The following is a 17,719-nucleotide window of genomic DNA, read 5'->3' on the forward strand; positions in this document are numbered from 1 at the left end:
CATGACTTGAGAAAGTGTTTCTGAGTTGTATGTAACACCATTATTAAGTATACCATAGTGACTCCTGCTGTTATTGTTTACTCACTTATCTCTTCCTGTAGGGTTTCTTGTTTCTGTTTCTGAATCTCCTTTTCTTGCTCAAGATCTTCTATTTTACTGTCTTTATCAATAATCTTCTGATTAAGTTCTTTTACTAGCCTTTCATAATCAGCTATTTCCATATCCATTAGTGTACTCTTCTGAGCATCCTGCAAGTTATACACAGTGAAGTTACAACTGAAAACCTGCCTTGGCTGCTGCTGAAGACTTAAAATACATTAAGAACTACTTTCTCCAGCTAACAAAAAGTTTATAACCTATCCACTCGCCCATCAAAATTTTCATGCCTTCAGTAATTAATACGTTTTCAAACAAGAATTAAAAACATGGAAAAACACTGTTACTRGTTTTAGCAAGTTTTAGCAGTTTTGCCAGTAGAAGTTTTGCAGGTACTAGTCCCTACCRCCTTCATTCACTAAAACAAAAACAGCTTCTGGATAATGTACCAGAGAATACTCCAGAGATCAGAATTCTATTCCCAGGGATCAGAATTCTAGTCCCATTTCTACTCACAGTATTTTGTGTAACAAGCTAAAAAAATAGTAACCATGCCCCCCCCCCCAATAAAAAACACACACACTTCAGGTCTCTAAACACAAAACCAGGGATAAAACTTGTCTCTTCCTTTTCRCATACCTTGAGCATTAAGGTCCTCAGAACAAGGTGGATGTTCTTTCAAGAACACTGAATACTTTCAAGAGTATTCAACATAGCACAATGGGCCAAACCTTTGGTAGTCAAACATTAACATGAACAGCAACAATTACTCTACCTTTCTGGCCAGCTCTAGTTCCTGCATGGTTTTCTGGAGATGCTTCTTTTCCTTCTGAAGTTGCGTCTGAAGCTCCTCTAGTTCTCTGACAGCACCACTATGCTCCTGAAGTTTAAATACTTTTCAGTTATACAGTCTGATTTCAAAATACATGTCAGCATAGTACACCAATTTGCATGCATATGCCACATGCACAATAAAGATAGGAGTCTTCAAGAAATGACTGTGCACTAAAGAATACCTCAAAAAATCAGGGAGTTTCACATTCTGTCACAAGCCCCAATCTACTCTAAGCGATGGGTTTGCAAAGTTGTGTCAATGAACAGATTGAACCTTCAAAAAGGCTGAGTCAGGCAACAAGTATGGAATTTGTTCCATGAAAAAGTAAACCCAATAGAGTTTATAGAACTCTACTGAAAGTCACATTAAGTGAAAGTAATGCTTCATCTCACTTACCGTCTCTATGAAGTATTACCTTTGTTTTCTGTTCTTTTAGAAGCTTTTCAGCTTCCAGTTCTTTGTCAACTTTTGCTCTGGCTCTCTGCATCTCCAGTATCTGAGCTTCCAGCAGCTTAGCATTAGATTGCAGTGTTTCAACACGAGCTAGGAGGTCTTCATTAGCAGAGTGTAACTGGTCATGCTAAAATGATCATAGTGGAAAGAGTGTAAAAAAGCTGAATTTCTGTGCAACAAGATACTCCACGTATTCCACATTAAAAAACCCACTGATTTCCATGCAGTTCCTTTAAAAACAGCACTCCTACTTAACTATGATGTTTTAAGATCCTGTCCACGTTAATTGTTTTGAAAAAGATTGAGAAATAGGCTAAAATAAGTCACTAGCATAGCTAGACTATTTTGTTCAGAGTATCTGGGCTACAATTGCAATATTTTAATAGGTTTATTTTGACATCTTCCRTATTTTATCTCAGTCTCTATCATGCAGGTTAAGAAGGAGGTGTAAGTGAAGGAAGCTGCCAAACACTTCAACAGTGATCTTGTTTACAAAACACTTTGTAACAACCTGAAAAATTCAGCTCCATCATAGTCAGAATATATGCTACAACTTTTTATTTCTTCTTACGCTATTCATTACTAGCTTCCATTTATAAGAACACAGTGGCCAAGGTGTATCTTGAACGGAGTTCTGCAGTGCAGTTCTCTGTGCTTGGTAGTTTGAATCTCAAATCCCAGAACTATTTGTTAGCTTTACAAAACATGTTTCGCAGCTCCTTAATTAGCATCTTAGACTCTTTTGACTTCTACTACAGTACTCCACAACGTGCCCCAAAGTTTGAACTYTTGTGAATGATGTAAAAATCTCATGATTATTTTAGGTTTTTTTTAATTCTCTTTTGATTAAATAACAAAAATATTTTGACTAAAAAAAGGAAAAAACTTAGCACTAAGGTTACTGTATTTAATGACAAGAATGAGAGAGAGAGTCAGAGAAAGACCAATGAAAATTTGATGTTGATACAGATGTTATGTCCATCTGATACTATGGGAGGTATCAGGCATAAAAAGATTGAATTACGTTCAGCTGAAGCTAGTGTTGATCAGCTGCTCTTTTCTGTGAGGTAAATTAAACTTTTTGCTAAAGAGTGAAGTCACTCTGAATATCTATAATTTTGTTTGTCATAGCCCAGACAGACACCAGATTTGGGAGGGAGGGACRGAACAAAGAATTTCAACTAGTGGACTTCGGTTATAAAAATACATACAGTAACAATCAAAGGAAGAAACTTCAGTTTAATAGACAGACACAATAACTTTTATATAATAATTAATAGCTCCGACACACATATAGAACTAACCTCCTGGGATGACATCTGTAGCTGTCTTGTGAGGTCATCTATCTGACGTTCAAGATTATTTGCTCTGCCTTTTTCAGAATCCAGCTGTTCTCCTTGTTTATCGTAYTCTATCAAAAGGTTCTTAGCGCACACATATTAGAAAAAGCTTTAATTTTTACTATACACATTGTTTGCTTGAGTACACGTTAAACCTCAGGCACTTATTTAACYTTCTAGTAGTTCAGCATATAACTCATCGCAACATCAGAAACAGAGTGAAACTAAAGCTATATTTCCATTATAGGCTCCGTTAGAAATTCTTTTGAGTCCACAGAATCAGAGTAATTCAGGTTGAAAGAGATCCCAGGAGGTCTCTAGCCCAGCCTCCTCCTTAAACAGGGTCAGCTGTGAGGTCAGACCAGGCAGCTCAGGGCCTTGTCCTTTCAGGTCTTGAAAACCTCCAAGGAAGTAGGTGACAAAACCTCACTAGTCAGCCTGTTCTAATGCTTCATTATCCTCAAGGCAAAAAATTGTGTCCTTACATGCAGTTGGAACTTCTTGTTTCAATTTCTGATTATTGTCTCTTACTCTGCACTGCCATAAAGAAGCTGGCTCCATTTTCTTGGTAACTTCTTTGTATGTACTGGAGGTTGCTATTAGGACCCCCCTGAAGTCTTCTCTTTTCCAGGCTGAGCAAACTCAGCTCCCTTGGCCTCATGYATTATGTATTCCAGCCCCCTAACTATCTTGGTCACCCTCCACTAGACTCACTCCAGGTTATCAATATTTTTTGTGTATTAGGGTACCCAAGACTAGATGATGTAATATTCTAAATGTCATCTTGCAAGTGCTGACCAAAGGGAAAGAATGACTTCCCTCAATCTACTAGCTGTGCTCCAACTCATACAACACAGGATGCTGCTGGCCACCTTCGGTACCAGAGCACACTCTTGGCTTACACTGAGCTTGCTGTCTACCAAGACCGCAAATCCTTTTCAAGTGAGCTGCTCCCTAGCCACTCACTCACCAACCTGTCCTGCAACCCATGTCTAACATGCTCTAGGTGACCCTGCTTGAACAGGCAGGTTGAACTAGATTATCTCCGCAGGTCCCTTCCAACCTCAACCTTCTGTGTGATTCTGTTCAACAAAGACAGATGCAAAGGTCTCTGTTGGCCCATTCTTCCTGGCTGTCCAGTCCCTCTGAATGGCAGCCTTGCCCTCAAGCGTATTGACTCTTCCCCCCAGTTCAGTTTTGCATCACTGATAAGCATACACTTCAAGTCACTCRAAGAAGTTAAACAGGAAAAGTGTCTGTATAGACTTCTGCAATACCCTACTTGTTACTAGTCTCCAGGCATCATACAACTCTGAGCAGAGTTGTATTAACCACTACTCTGAGCAGAGCCATTCAACTTTTCTTTTTTTCCTCCTTTCTTTCTTTTAAACCCATTCAGATGCCTACCTATGTCAAACATCCTAACTAGGACAGGAGACTATTATGAAAGACTGTCGAAAGCCTTGTTAAAGTCAATGTAAATGACATCCACTGCTCTCTTTTTATTTACAAATCCAGTCATTTTGTCACAGCAGGTAATCCGGTTGGTCAGACATGCTCTATCCTTGGTAAATCCATGCTTACTTTTCCCTATCACCTGCTTCTCCTTCATGTGCCCAGAAATGTACAGTAATTGTCAGCTTGTGTCTTTACCACTTAAAGACTTTCTAACTGATTCCCAATTTTATGTAGTTTGAAAATTTTGTAAGAACGGATTTGCCTTGGCAACCTGTTTTTTGATACATATGATACTACATCTAAGAGGTCTAAAAATAACATCCCACAGAAAGGAAGTACCTTATTTTCTTTTGACAGCAGAGTTACATTACTGAACATTCCTTTATTTAGAATTCAGTGCAGCTGAATAGCCATGTCAAACATACTTTAGCAAAGTRTTTTCCTGACATTTAACTGTCTTCTGTAGACATGATTCTAATCTTACCTTATAGCTTTCAGCTCCTTGAATGACATCTTTCATCGAAGAGGATAACTGATCTTTTTCTGATCGAACCAACTCCAATTCCTCTCTCAGAGTCTGCATCTTATTACAAAGAAGTGTGTGTCATTAAAACAGAATCCCACATGMAGTTTTTCACATTAATAAGCACTTAGGGTACCTCTTTTCTGYTGGTATCTAATTCTTTCTTTGCTTTTACAGCAACAACTTTAATTTTATTAAGCTTCTCTGTTTTTTCTGCAGATTCTTTTTCCAGATTTCCTAAAGCACATAAAAGAAAATAAATAATGTCACTCCCCTACCAAAAGAAATGAAATTCAACTACGACACAAATACCAGCATGAATTTGAAACAAACCAAAACAAAACATCCAGTACCACTGGGAGATATTCCTCTTTCATTCAGTTAAGCACTTCAATTCAGTTTGAAGATAAAACATCTAGCTGCCCAGTAGTTTGGGGACAACCTCCTTCTGCTTCAGACACTTTCATTACAGTTTACAGTAAAAGCCATATTCTCATCTACTACATGCGTTGGAATAACTGCAATGAAGTAGTAGTACTTTCTGGAAAAGTATTATTTTCCCATTTCAGCAGCCTTGAAGCCTCCCAAAGACACAGTTATTTTCATAYGGAAAAAAAATAAAGAAATCCACTACATTATTTATAGCCAATGTAAACAAAAAAAAAAGTATCTTAAGAAATACCAAATCATAACAGATTTCAATTGCTATCATTATTTTGAATCCCCAATGGAAGGAACATTGTTTTGATGGAAGGGATGTTGTTTGGGTATCTACTTTCCAACCTCCCTCGACCTATAGGAAATATAGGGTAATTATAGAAAGAAAAATAAGGAAATACAGGGTAATTACACAGAGGAAAATAAATTTAAAATGTTTCACAATCCAAAAAAGAAAAACTGACTATATAATCACAATAAGGAAAGAGATACCAATTTTTTCCTGAAGTTCTGCTACTGAAGATGGTTGATCATTTTTCCCAGTCAATGTCTCCATTATATCCTGTATTATAAGCAAACATACAAGAAGTATTACAAACATGTCTTTATAATGACTACTTTTCCTCAACAAACCAATAAATTTCCAGCTATGGCTGAATTATATCTACCTTCTCATTACCAAGAAAGCTTGTATGMACAATTTTATATTAGCTCAGTAACTGAGAAGCATACTTATGTCAAAAGGAAAATATTCCAACCTTTTAACAACTGCTTTCCATCCTGTCCAAGAATAAAAAAAATGGGATTCTAACCAGCTATCAATTTTACATAAGCATCAAGTCCACAGAACCAAAGTCAGGAATAGCTTTACAGATCAAGCAGTTAGTATTGTTTGAGATATAAGCATAGAAAGTTAGAGTGAAAGACTGTTAGGTCATTTATTCCATCTGCTTAAATGATCACTTTGCRAGGGGTACTGATAGAAAGAGAAGAGAGTACAAGCAACTTTTGGTAAAATAGTGTAAACATTGTTATTTTTCTCCCCTCCTCCACCAGCAGAGGAGAGGGGAATCTGAGGTGCTAGGATATTAAGAACATGTGTTTTTTAAAAAGGGAAACTCACTCTGARCCAAAGGAGAAGGAAAGAAAAAAAGAGAAAGAACGAAAGTATTTTTTGAACCTTAATTCTGAAGACTTTAGAGGTTTAGTCTGTATACTTCAATAACAAAATATAACCTTTAGAGAACTCAGTTCGTCTTTCACATTTCTAAGTTCAGTTTCCTTTTGTTCCAGAATGAAATTTAGGTCTTCTTGTTTTTCTGTAGCAGAGCTTTTTTGCTGTTCTTGTATTTGACTCTCATAAAAAGCAAGTTTTTGAGAAATCTCTTCAATATGAGCCRAAAGATCTTGGTTTTCAATCCTTGTTTTTTCACTGGCGTTCTTCAGCTCCTGGATATCAACTTGAAGTGCTTCTTTTTCTGCCAATGCTCCTTCCAATTCTTCTCTTAGAAGAGCCTTTTCTTTTCCAAAGTCCTCAAGCAGAGATCTACGTTCTGTATATTGAGCTATGACCTCTTGCTCTAGTCTCTCAACTTCTTGCTGCAGATGAAAAGCTTTCTCTTCATTCTGTAGAGTAACACATTGTTGTTCTTTCATTTTTGCCAAGCATTCATTTGCAGTCTGTAGTAAGCTAAGAGAATCATGTTCCTCCTCAGAACCTGAAACTCTGGACCCCACTTGCTCAATTAAGCAGTACAGTTGAKTTCTGACAAGGGCTCTGTGCGCTTGCTCACTTTCAAGTAATGTTGACAAATGGTCTTTTTCTGCAGTTATCATTTGTAATTTCTTTTCTAAATTTTCAGACTGCTCTTGCAATACTGACCAAGCTTCTTTTTGAGATGCAATCTTTTCTAGCTCTTCACTTAATCTATCTTTTTCCTGAATGATCTTATTATTTTCCTCACGAAGAATATCTGCTTCAGATGAAAGGTTCTCTCTATCACGCACCAGAGATAGAATCTGGTTTTCCAATTGCTCTAGCATTTGTGCATTTTCACTCTTCCTGTTTAAAGCTTCATTCAGTCTCTCTGTTAATTCATTTACCTTTTTTTCCAGGTCATTATTGTACTGGTTAACAACTTCTACTTCTTGCTGAAGTTCCTGAACTTTTTCTTGTTCTTGCTTGCATTCTTCCTGAAGAGTCTCTCTCTCTTTACCTGAGCATTTTACTTCATTTAAAATATCCTGATTTTGATTGGTAAGAACAATAATCTTTTCTTCCAAATCTTTTATGGTAGTCTCTTTTTGGCGGACACAGCTTGTTATTGTTTCATTCTCCTCCTGAAGACTAACAATTTTTTGTTTAAGTTCTTCTACCTCAAGCTGATTAGATGACAACTTTTCTGTTTCTTCCTTGAGGCGATTTACTGTTTCAAGGAGAATGTCCTTTTCATTGAAAGCAGCCCTGAGTTTTTGTTGCAGCTCACTAACATCAGAAGCTTGCTGTTGTTTCATTGATTCAAACTCCTGGCTGATCTTTCCAGCAGATTCCCCTAGCTCAGTTTGTAGAGTTTCCAGTGTTTCTCTCAGGCTGTGGTAATTGGACACTGCTTCTTCTTTCTCCTGAGTTAGCTTTTCAAGCTGTTCCTTTAGTTCCTGCATTTCAAAGACTAATGCCATGTTTTCTTTTTCAGCATTAGATAACAGAGTTGTACTCAGTTTAGAAATTTCTCTCTCATGTTGCTCTTTCAGAGYTTGAGTTTCTAATTTATGCTCTTCTAAAGTGATTTCATGTTGGTGTCCTGCTGCTTGAAGCTCTGATCTTAGTTTTTCAATTACACAACAGTAATCTTCTTTAGTAAGCTGCAATTCATTTATCTTAAAATCCAAGTCTTCCCGCTCATGAAAATATTCGTCCTTTATGCGATGGATTTCTTCTTCCAGTTTTAGTTTAACATTATTCATATAGGTTAGCTCATCTTTTAATATACTTTGTTGAGACTGGAGCTCTTCTAAACTATGCTCTAGGTATCTAACCTTTTCTTCCATTTTTGCTTCTACAGAAGGTTCTTCTTGGGCATCTACAACATCTATCTGTTTTTCTGTATTTTTGTGTAGGACTTCTCTTAACTGCTCTAAGTCACATTCACGCTGGTCAGTACCAGCATATACTTCATCCTTCATATTTTCCTCCTTTATTATACCCTGCTCTGCCAAATTCCTCTGCAATTGATTTATCTCGTTCCGCTTTTCTTCATTTTCTTTAGAGGACATTTCAATCTGATGCATCAACTCTGAAACCTCTTCCTGATGGACACTCTTCATTTTTTTAAGCTCTTCATGCAAGTTACTGATTTCATTATGGTAACACTGAGAATTCCTTCTAATAGTTTCTTGCAGATTTGCCAATTCTTTGTTTTTGCCATCATTCATAGTTTCCAACTGCTTGTTCAGACACAAAATTTGCTCTTCATAAGCAGATCTAATTCTCTGAACATCATCCTGTAGTTTTTTAACTTCTTCTTGATTATTACTATGACATTCAATTTGTTCTACAAGTTCCCTTTGTTTCTTCCTTTCTTCTTCTAATTCTTTCTTCAGCTTTGTTAAACCCTCACTGTATTTGGATTGTGCATTTACTAATTCACTCTTCAGAGCTTTAATTTCATTCACAGAGTCAATACTTGACTGCTCCAGTTGCTTCTGCAATTCTTCTGCCTTAGCCACTGCAGCCTAAAACAACAACAAAAAATTCAAGTTATTAAATACAGCTAATTTAATAATTTCCAAATAAACTGTTTAAATTGATGAGTTTTAGGAGTCTAGTTTTAGAAATATCTGCATTTTTTAAACATCCAGCTGTGTTTGGACAGTTCAACTCAGTGAACTGTGCAGCAGGTACAACAGTATCGTTTTTTAAATGAGGTAGCAAAGCTACTAAGTATTAAACCAGGTTTACTAGTATACTTTCAGGAWATGTTCATGATAAATTTCAGCTCTAATAAAACAAAGTTAATAGCTATTCTGATTATGTATTAAAGATCAATTTATTTTTATTGCATCAAATCCAAGTATCTGGAATACTACATTTATAATAATGTTTATCAATTCCACACAATTGACTGTATAYACTACACTTCATTATTAATTGAGATTAATGACATGATTTAGGCATCTTGGCTTACGGTTTCACATTCAGCTATCCTTAGGAAAGAGTCTGTATGTTTCCCATGGACAGACACAGTTGATTGACTGGGCAAGGCACCACATATGGAGGATACTAATGCTCAGGTTGAACTCTTCTTGCATTTCTGTAGATCTAACCAATGAGTCTAATAATTATACATTTATTTTCAGTCCTATAAATGCTACTATAAATTAGAGCCTACAGATAAAATACGCTTTAACATATGCAACCTTTCAAAAAAAATTTTTAAAAGGTACAACAGAACATAGCTGAATGAAGAAAAAGACTAAAACAATATATGATAAACAAGACTAGGAGTTTAAATATTAGTCTGAAATATTTTTAGTAATGTTTGATTGTCCATTTTAGTACCTCTAGCTCTTGTTTTCTTAGAATATTTTCTTTTTTCAAAGCTACACACTGTTGTTGACTTTCAGCTTTTTCCAGAAGTAGAACATCCAGTTTTTCTGTGAGAGCCTAAGGTTAAGGGAGAAAGAACATTAGAAGAAAGGTTACTTAAAATGGAAGCCTGAGTAATTGTTGCAAAGTAGTTAAGAACTCAGATACTGGTAATGGGTTTTTTTGGTTAATTAAATAAAATAGTCTGATCTAAAAAGTTACTTTCAGCCCAAATACCACAGATAGGGAATAGGTAGGTTAATACAATGATGTTGAGTAACATATTACGTTCCAAATCTCTCTCCTAATCATGTTACTTATTCACAATCAGGCGAGAAGAAGAGAAAAAAGCTCCCCTGCTTTTTCTCTAAGGCAAATAAAATCTCCATCTAAACTATTGAAAATAAGTTTCCAGTTGACAGTTCTCCCTATCACACACAGATTTTCACTCTGATGTATTTTATATAGCCTTTACTTTTAGAAAGGCATTCTTCCCACTAAAATAAAATTAAAAAAAGAAAAATCAGTTACACTCCAGAAGATTTCTTGTGACAAGGACTTTAATTCCGTGAATTTCTGAACTTGTCAAATGACTGTTTCAGAAGCCTCCTTGATGGCTGAAGTCCGTCCTCCCCATAGCAGTCATTCCGAGATTAACAAAAGCTTCCCTAACCTACTATGCATGGACAAACTCTTGCCAAGAGACTGTACTATTCTATACAGTTATTTTCTCACAGAACTAACACTGTTTTTCTGAAAAGTAAAGCAGGGAGGTGGGGGGATTAAGGGAAGAAGAGAAGAAGATGTTTTGGAAAGTATTTTGAATTTCTGAAACTGATTCCAGTAAATTTGAGCAACAGTTTTACAGCTATTTGCTATACGTAAGAAAATATTTCTGTAAAYCTATTTCAGTAACAACATATAATGTATCAGAAACACATTATGTATTCCTACCTGAATAACATCATCAGCTGCTCCAGTAGCTGCTTTTGATCTGAGTTCTTCAATTTCTTTCTCTAGTTCTTAAAAAGAAGTTGTATAGAATTTTCATAACAAATATTAACTGATGCTCTATAACTACCAAATTATTAATAAATCTGAAACACAACACCACGCCTGTCCAAATCTGAGATGTCTTTTACACTACCAATTTTCATTTGTTACTGAGTAATATTGCAAACAGTAAGAGTGGGCACACAAACATCCAGTACTCCTTCCCTGGTCCTGACCTAATCAATTTAAGCCAGAGAAGAGATATTCAGTTCCTACGGATACTCTAAAGATAGGTAACCCTTAGAAGGGCAAAATCTTATGAAYGACCCCACTGAGAAAGAGCCATCTCTAGCCTTATTTTTCTGCTGGGCAGTTATCACCAGTCAGCATAACTATAACTCTAACCAAATGGAAGTGGCAAAAGTGTGGGTAGGGGGACACCAGAAGAAGAGGCACAAAGGAGAGGAAGGGAACAGAGCAYGAGAGTACAGATGCACAGTAGATGCTGAATATAAAACCTTAAGAAACTACGTTTCATTAGTTCTGCTGCTCATAGAATATATTTCTTCAACTACATAGTCTTTTGGGTAGTTAATAGACAATTCCATTCAGTATATTTTACAGTTTCTCATTAAAGTAGTAAATCAATCAAATATAAAGCAGCTAGCCATTTTAAAGATGCTATTATGCTCTACAATAGGATTAATTATTCCCAATTAATTACACAAAATGTATTAGAGATTTTGATCCTCTTATCTGCTTCCTGAAAAGCTTATCACTACAATAGGTATGGGGAACAGATAATGACAGGTCCCCCTTCAACTTGCACAGGCTACTGTTTCATCATACCATATTGCCTGATGATTCAAAGTTAAATTTAATACTTGAAAAAAAAGCAATGTTTCTTCCCTCCCACCCCCTTAAGAACTTCAGTCTTTATCCTCCCATAAAAAAGTGAAATCTCAGGAAAAGAAAGAAGAGTCTAGGATATTTGCCTAGAAATTAAGTCTACCTAGTATAAGCATGCTGTGATATTTAACAAAGTCAAGCAGTACCAAGCATTAAAGTAGAAATACTCCTTCAGTAAGGTACCTGTACACCTTGACTTCACTTTCTGTATAAGCATCATTTGTTTTTTTGCAAACTTGATGAGATCTTCTTTGGGCAATGTGTCCAGCTGTAAGAAAGTACATATTACAAAACCTAGCTTCCTATAACCCACAGATAAACAGCAAACAGGCATTTTAGCATCTGATTTACAAAATGATAAGATTTAGGGCAAGAAACTGTCTTATCATGTATCTGCAAGGATGTAACAGTGCAATATCAGAAACTACTGTTAATCTGGTGCTTTTCCAAAATTGTTCTAGAATAACTAGGTAACATTAGATGGGCAGGACTCCAATACAATAGATAGGCTGAGAGATACCAGAAAAAGAAATATGAGGACTATAAGGAAAAAAAAAAAAAGTAGCTGGGTCTTTGGAATAATATAGTTTGAACAGTGTTTTAAATATAGCATGCTGACCTAACATTAGTGTTTTTTAATTTAGTGCCAATATAGGCAAGTGTGGGTACATAAGAAAAGAGACTATTTCCAGAACCAGAGGCTTTAAATATCTTATCAAATATTATCACAGGAAGTAAATACATTAAAATGCATTTTTGTTCCACGACTTCCAAAACAGGCTTTCTGAGCCTAGTATTTGTAAATCAAATTTTCAAGAAGTATAGAAGATACAGAACTGTATATAAATATCCTTACATTTTCCTACTGGGAAGCTGTAACCCTATAAACAACTGTATCCAAATTAAATTTGTGAAGTCAGATTACCTTTGATTTGCCYGTTCCTGGTGTGACAGGAGAAGCCACCATCTCTTGCCCAGCATCTTGTACCTAAAATGAAATCAAGTCTAATATGTGAGAACTGAACTTTTTTTTTGGCAGACTACTGAAGGACATAACTGAAAGTCTGCATATACTGTAAACAAGCAAACATAGTGGGAGCTCAAGAAAGTTTAACCATTTGTAGGACTAGTCAGAAGAATAATGCAGAAATTTTCCTTGAAAATTTATTGTGATTAGTCCAATACAACAGCAGAATAGAAAACTTAATTTCTAAATCAGTATWATACTACAAACTCCACTACTTAGCTTCTATGCAGAGTTAATGTACTACAGAAAAATCATTTTATTTAGAACTGGTTATGAAAATGTGACTTAATATTTGTTACTAAAACACTTGCTTGAAAAAAGGCAGGAGTGACAACGCTTGTAGAGGAAGGGCAGTTAAATCAGATTTAGGGAAGTTTTTGAAAAAAGTAACAACCATTTTTTTTTTTTTTTTTAAAGCACATTAGTTAGCACTAAAGCATATGGTCGAGGTGGCCTGACAACTGCATTTGAAAAGACTGTGTAAAGCCTGGCCCTTCTACCTAAGTGTATAACACTTTTTACTGTAAGTCTCTTCAGATATAATTTGGGAGACTATTACTTCACAGTAGGTTTATACAAGATATGCTTACATATACTTGGGAACATAAAGAAATAAACATAACTAAAATGCAATAAAGAAAAATGAGACAGACACTTTCAAAATATTACAGGTAGCATTTCCAAGCTTTGGACTTCAGCTTTCTTTTTCTTTCATACTATTGGACTAGACACTACCTTCAGTTTCATTTTGCTACTCTCCTATTCAGATAAAGAAAACCTCGTAATAGAAACTCCGGAAAAAAGAAACTGGATCTAAATATTACTCGTAGKGATAATCACTAATTAACAATTCAGAGAGAACAGCTGATAGAGATAATAAGAAATGCCATAATTAGAAATATGAATTCAAGTACAGACCAAGGACAAAGGCAGCTACAGTATCTCTCTGTACTACATGGGCTAGAATTTTTGAGAAGGCAAAGACAAGTTTATGAGAAGACAGTTTGCTCATTAAAGGAATACTGAACTTAAAAAAAAATAATGCTGTAAAGAAATTTAAGATTCAGATTTTCTTGGGACACAGAACTTTTTCAGCRTTTAAATTCTTAATATTTGAGCATTGTTGTTAGCAAAACACTGCCACTACAAAAAATATGCCTACACAGAATACTTAGATACTACAAATTGTCTGTATTGTTTAAAACTAACAGTATCACATATGTCTTGATGTTAGAATGAAGCCAGATAGATCTGCATGTTGCTTTTACTCTTCTTTACGCTAATACGCACAAAGGCAGACTTTTGTATCATGCAAAGAGGTACATCCAGTTTTGTTRTTCTGGTAAAAAGATATCACAAGCAGCTCACGTAGAGGGCTTTATTTGTCTTAATTAAAAGAGTGCTGAGAAAGATGGTAATTAAAAAAAACCACTTAAATTCAAGGGATTAGGTGCATCTCAGCTGTGAGCCAACAGAGATAATCTATTAAACACAATGCTGAATATAATCCTGTAAAGATTCCCAAGTTTCTACTCTATCATTCTGAAAAACAGCATGTTTCCATGCTTCACTGATTAAAAGAAAAAAAAATTATAAGTTTAAGGCCTAGGTCATTTACACTAAGATGTTTCCAAGTCACAGTGTACATGTTTTGTATTTTTTTAATTGCTCTCTACTGCTTTTACAAAAACTGAACATACTTTTGGAAAGACTAACCAAAGTAGGAATACTATATATTGAACTTTAACATAACCTGTGACAGCAATGACCAACCTGAATAGTGATTTCCTGAGCAGCATGAGTTTTAGCTGTCACCAAAGTTAAATACACTGAATCACATTAAAACATTTTGAATTCTGATTCCTTTAGGAAACAGGGGCATAATTAGCAAGTGCCCAACTCAGCAACTACTAGGAGTTAATTCCATGTAATAAATTTAAAAGATTGTCTTCAGATTCAACTTGGTAGTTATGAAAGATACAGTAGACAGCTGTACTTCAGTGATTTTATTTGCCTATGCCGGCAGGCATTTCATAGTTAATCCGCAGTTAAAGCACTAAGTCATCCTCATAAAAAGGAATGCCTGTTCATTCACTGTTTTTAAAGAAAGATGGGTAACCACCCACGACATGCATTGCACCTCATCTGAACGTTTTCCTCCCTCCCCCTTGCGCCAATACTGGTCGCTCGCCACCAGGCTGTGGGATCAGGATGACCTCCACCAGGAAGCACTAAGCGCCTCGGGCAGCCCGCACCGCGGCTCGCAGGCTCCCCTGCTGCGGAAGGGAGCCCGTCCCCAACACGCACACAAACACACGGGGGGGGGGGGGAGGCAGAGCTCCCCGCGAAGGAGCAAGGTCCGCTGCCTACCGCTCCCCACAGCAGCAGACCCGGGGTGGGGGAGGAGGAAGGGGGCGTTAAGCCACGGGGAGGGCGGCGGAGGCCCCGGCCCCGAGGCGAGCGGCGCGGCCGATCCCCCCTTGGCGCTGCGCGGGTGGGTGTGTGTGTGTGTGGGGGGAGCGCGCGCACCAACGGCCGCCGGGCCGCCAGAGGGGGCTGCGCCTCTGGCCGGGGCGGCGCGGGGGTCCCAAGGTCACGCGACCCGCAACGGCTCCCCGCAACGGCCATGGCGCAGCCGGCTCGTTGCGGGCGTGGGCAGACGGCAGCGCCGCAGCCGCTGTCGGCGCCGCTACATCCCTCCTCCCGTCCTCGTCCGCGCTTCCGCCTTCGTCACCGCCCCACGCCTCTGACGCTAACGCTCCCCATGCCCGCCCGTATGATAATTAGCGACCGGGCGGCGGCGGCGGCTCCCGCTGCCGCTCCCTCAGGGGGCGCCTCGGAGGGTTTCCCRCTGCTGTCGCGTATCCGGTGTTTGGAGGACCCAAGAAGCCACCGGTGTGGGAAAGCGCATGCGCCCAGAGCTTTGCCTTTCCTGCAGGGCGGGTGGCGGGAGGCTGAAGACACACCACTTACCGAAAAAAAAAAAAAAGAAAAACCCACTGAATGCCCCGTCCGTATTAAYTCGCACATAACCCGCTCGCCTTCAAATAGTGCGCAGAATAGTCTTCCCCTGTTTTCCCCTTGCCCTCTTCCAGTGGTATTCTTATGATGGGAAGGTTTAATGCTATCCTTGAAAACGAAGTCGCTAGACCAGGCCTACCTGCGCAGTATCGTACACCTCCGAGATGACAGCTACCAGTTTGTTCCAAGGGAGGCTTAGGCAACGGTTCAGGCACAGCACAGCCCTCCACAGCAAACATACAATGTCGGAGCTTCGTGGCAAGGCTGCTAAGGTGCTGCTTCAGCAGCAAAAGCAACCTGAGAGATGGCTTAAGCCGTACGGTGATAATTGCCCTGTCGCAGGAAAATCGGTTTCCGTGTCAGGAAAATGGCCCGAGGAAATGGGTACGGCTACAGTGCTGCTAGCTTCACCTGAACCAGTCTGTGCGCTTGTTGCRGGAGGGGAGCGGGAGTTTGGCAGCCGTGTGCTCAGCCAGGGACTTCCAGATTTCAGATCCTGTTTTAATATCCTGATGGAAGCAGTGCGTAGTTTATCAAGAGTGGTATATGAAAGACTTGTTAGCAGAGCAAATAGTAGTAGCCAGGTATTACCGCCTGCAATTCAGTTTTCTCATTAGGCCCTTTTTTTTTTTTTTTTTTTTTTTTAAATCCATGTCACGTCTGGGTAGGTGAATGAGTGGAGCAGTACCTACTAATATTTTTAGAGTACACATAATTTAATTTAATTTAATTTTTTCTTTTAATCATGCATGTACTTCAGTAGTGTTTGAAGGATCTCTGACTTTTCATGGTAAGTAATTGGTTTTTAATGAGAAGCTGCTTGGGAAAAACAATTTAGGCAGATTATTCTGTTTACAATTCACCAAATAAATATTCAATATCACCAAATTAATTAGAGCRTCATGAGAGATTATCTGTTATTTTAATGAAAAAAGTCACATTAGTCAAAATGCTGCTCTCAAAAGGGAGGAATATTTTGCATTTTTACCAAGTCTCCTCATTGTCATTCTTATTTTGAAATTCAAATGACAAATAGTGACAAAAGGTAGAAAGGTTGTTCACAGATACCTCAGAAATTTATTTCCTTATCTTTTTCCTCCAACATGTTCATTAYATGTTGTATATACTTGTTACAACGTATGCCCATAAACAACTGCAGTAGCAGTGTRTAGTCCCATGCCCTCAAAGAGATTGTTGACAAGACATAGCTCTTGATAAACCCCAAGAAGCCACATTTTCTCAATTTCTATTCTTATATTCCAAAGCATAGGTAGACTAGAAACTTTCTTTCCCCATCCACTTTGGGACACTTAGAACTGGGCAYCTAGGACAGTGCTGCCATGGTCTAACGTAGGAGTTTCAAATAGGTTCAGGAAGAAACTTTTGCATGAGTCATTCCAAAACCCTCTTGTGGCAATAGCTTTTGGCCCTACACTACACTGCACTACACTGATTTGTCCTTCCAGTTCAGTCTCTGATTGAARCTGCAAGTCTGGAGAGAACATTATAGGATAGCTTACCTTCTTTTTGGAAAAACTTAGAGAAAATGTTTCATGGAAATTTGTTCCTGCTTTCTATCCTCAAAAAATATGACAATCCAATCATCACATGGTYTAGTCTATGAAGAAACTGATTTTGGAAATGCTCCAAGGCAGGTACARAAAGATTTTTCAGATATGTTTGTACAGAAGACAAGAACAACTGGCTCACTTATCATAGGCTTTCTGAAACTAACTCATTCTAACTAGAAGGCACTCGGCCCCCGATATAGCTCCCTACTCCTGGGAGATATGTATTTGACAGAGAGAGGCCAATCTCCACTCCTCCCTCCTTTTGTGCAAGGATTTGGTTATATTTTACAGATGAAATACTTCTGACATTCATTTTGGTCTTAAATTGCAAAAGCAATTGCAAAGCATCTTGGTTAGGGGACAGTAGAGAATAAGAAAAAAAATGTTTCTAGAATAGCTAGAAGAAAAAAGATTGAGGAWTTTTACTGTTGATTGTTTCAATTTATTACAATAGAGTACAGGCTGATYCA

The 17,719-nt window shown here is 37.8% G+C and overlaps 1 protein-coding gene across 1 annotated transcript in view; it reads right to left on the bottom strand.

The window, feature by feature from the left end:
* GCC2 (GRIP and coiled-coil domain containing 2) overlaps positions 1–15,367 on the bottom strand; it is a 32,001-nt gene extending 16,634 nt beyond the window's left edge. The window contains exons 1-13 of the mRNA XM_085320795.1: positions 15,280–15,367; positions 12,556–12,618; positions 11,814–11,898; positions 10,683–10,750; positions 9,702–9,806; positions 6,380–8,875; positions 5,636–5,705; positions 4,842–4,942; positions 4,667–4,765; positions 2,689–2,808; positions 1,347–1,511; positions 872–976; positions 86–248 (exon numbers count right to left, since the gene is read on the bottom strand). Coding sequence (XP_085176921.1) covers positions 86–248; positions 872–976; positions 1,347–1,511; positions 2,689–2,808; positions 4,667–4,765; positions 4,842–4,942; positions 5,636–5,705; positions 6,380–8,875; positions 9,702–9,806; positions 10,683–10,750; positions 11,814–11,898; positions 12,556–12,618; positions 15,280–15,285 — 3,646 coding nt within the window. The 5' untranslated portion in view covers positions 15,286–15,367. The remainder of the gene's footprint in view (positions 1–85; positions 249–871; positions 977–1,346; positions 1,512–2,688; positions 2,809–4,666; positions 4,766–4,841; positions 4,943–5,635; positions 5,706–6,379; positions 8,876–9,701; positions 9,807–10,682; positions 10,751–11,813; positions 11,899–12,555; positions 12,619–15,279) is intronic.
* Positions 15,368–17,719: the final 2,352 nt, after the last annotated feature.

The sequence above is a fragment of the Rhea americana genome, unplaced genomic scaffold (genome assembly GCF_003343005.1).
Source record: "Rhea americana isolate MKP2758 unplaced genomic scaffold, rheAme1 scaffold_66, whole genome shotgun sequence".
Classification (NCBI taxonomy): Eukaryota; Metazoa; Chordata; class Aves; order Rheiformes; family Rheidae; genus Rhea; species Rhea americana.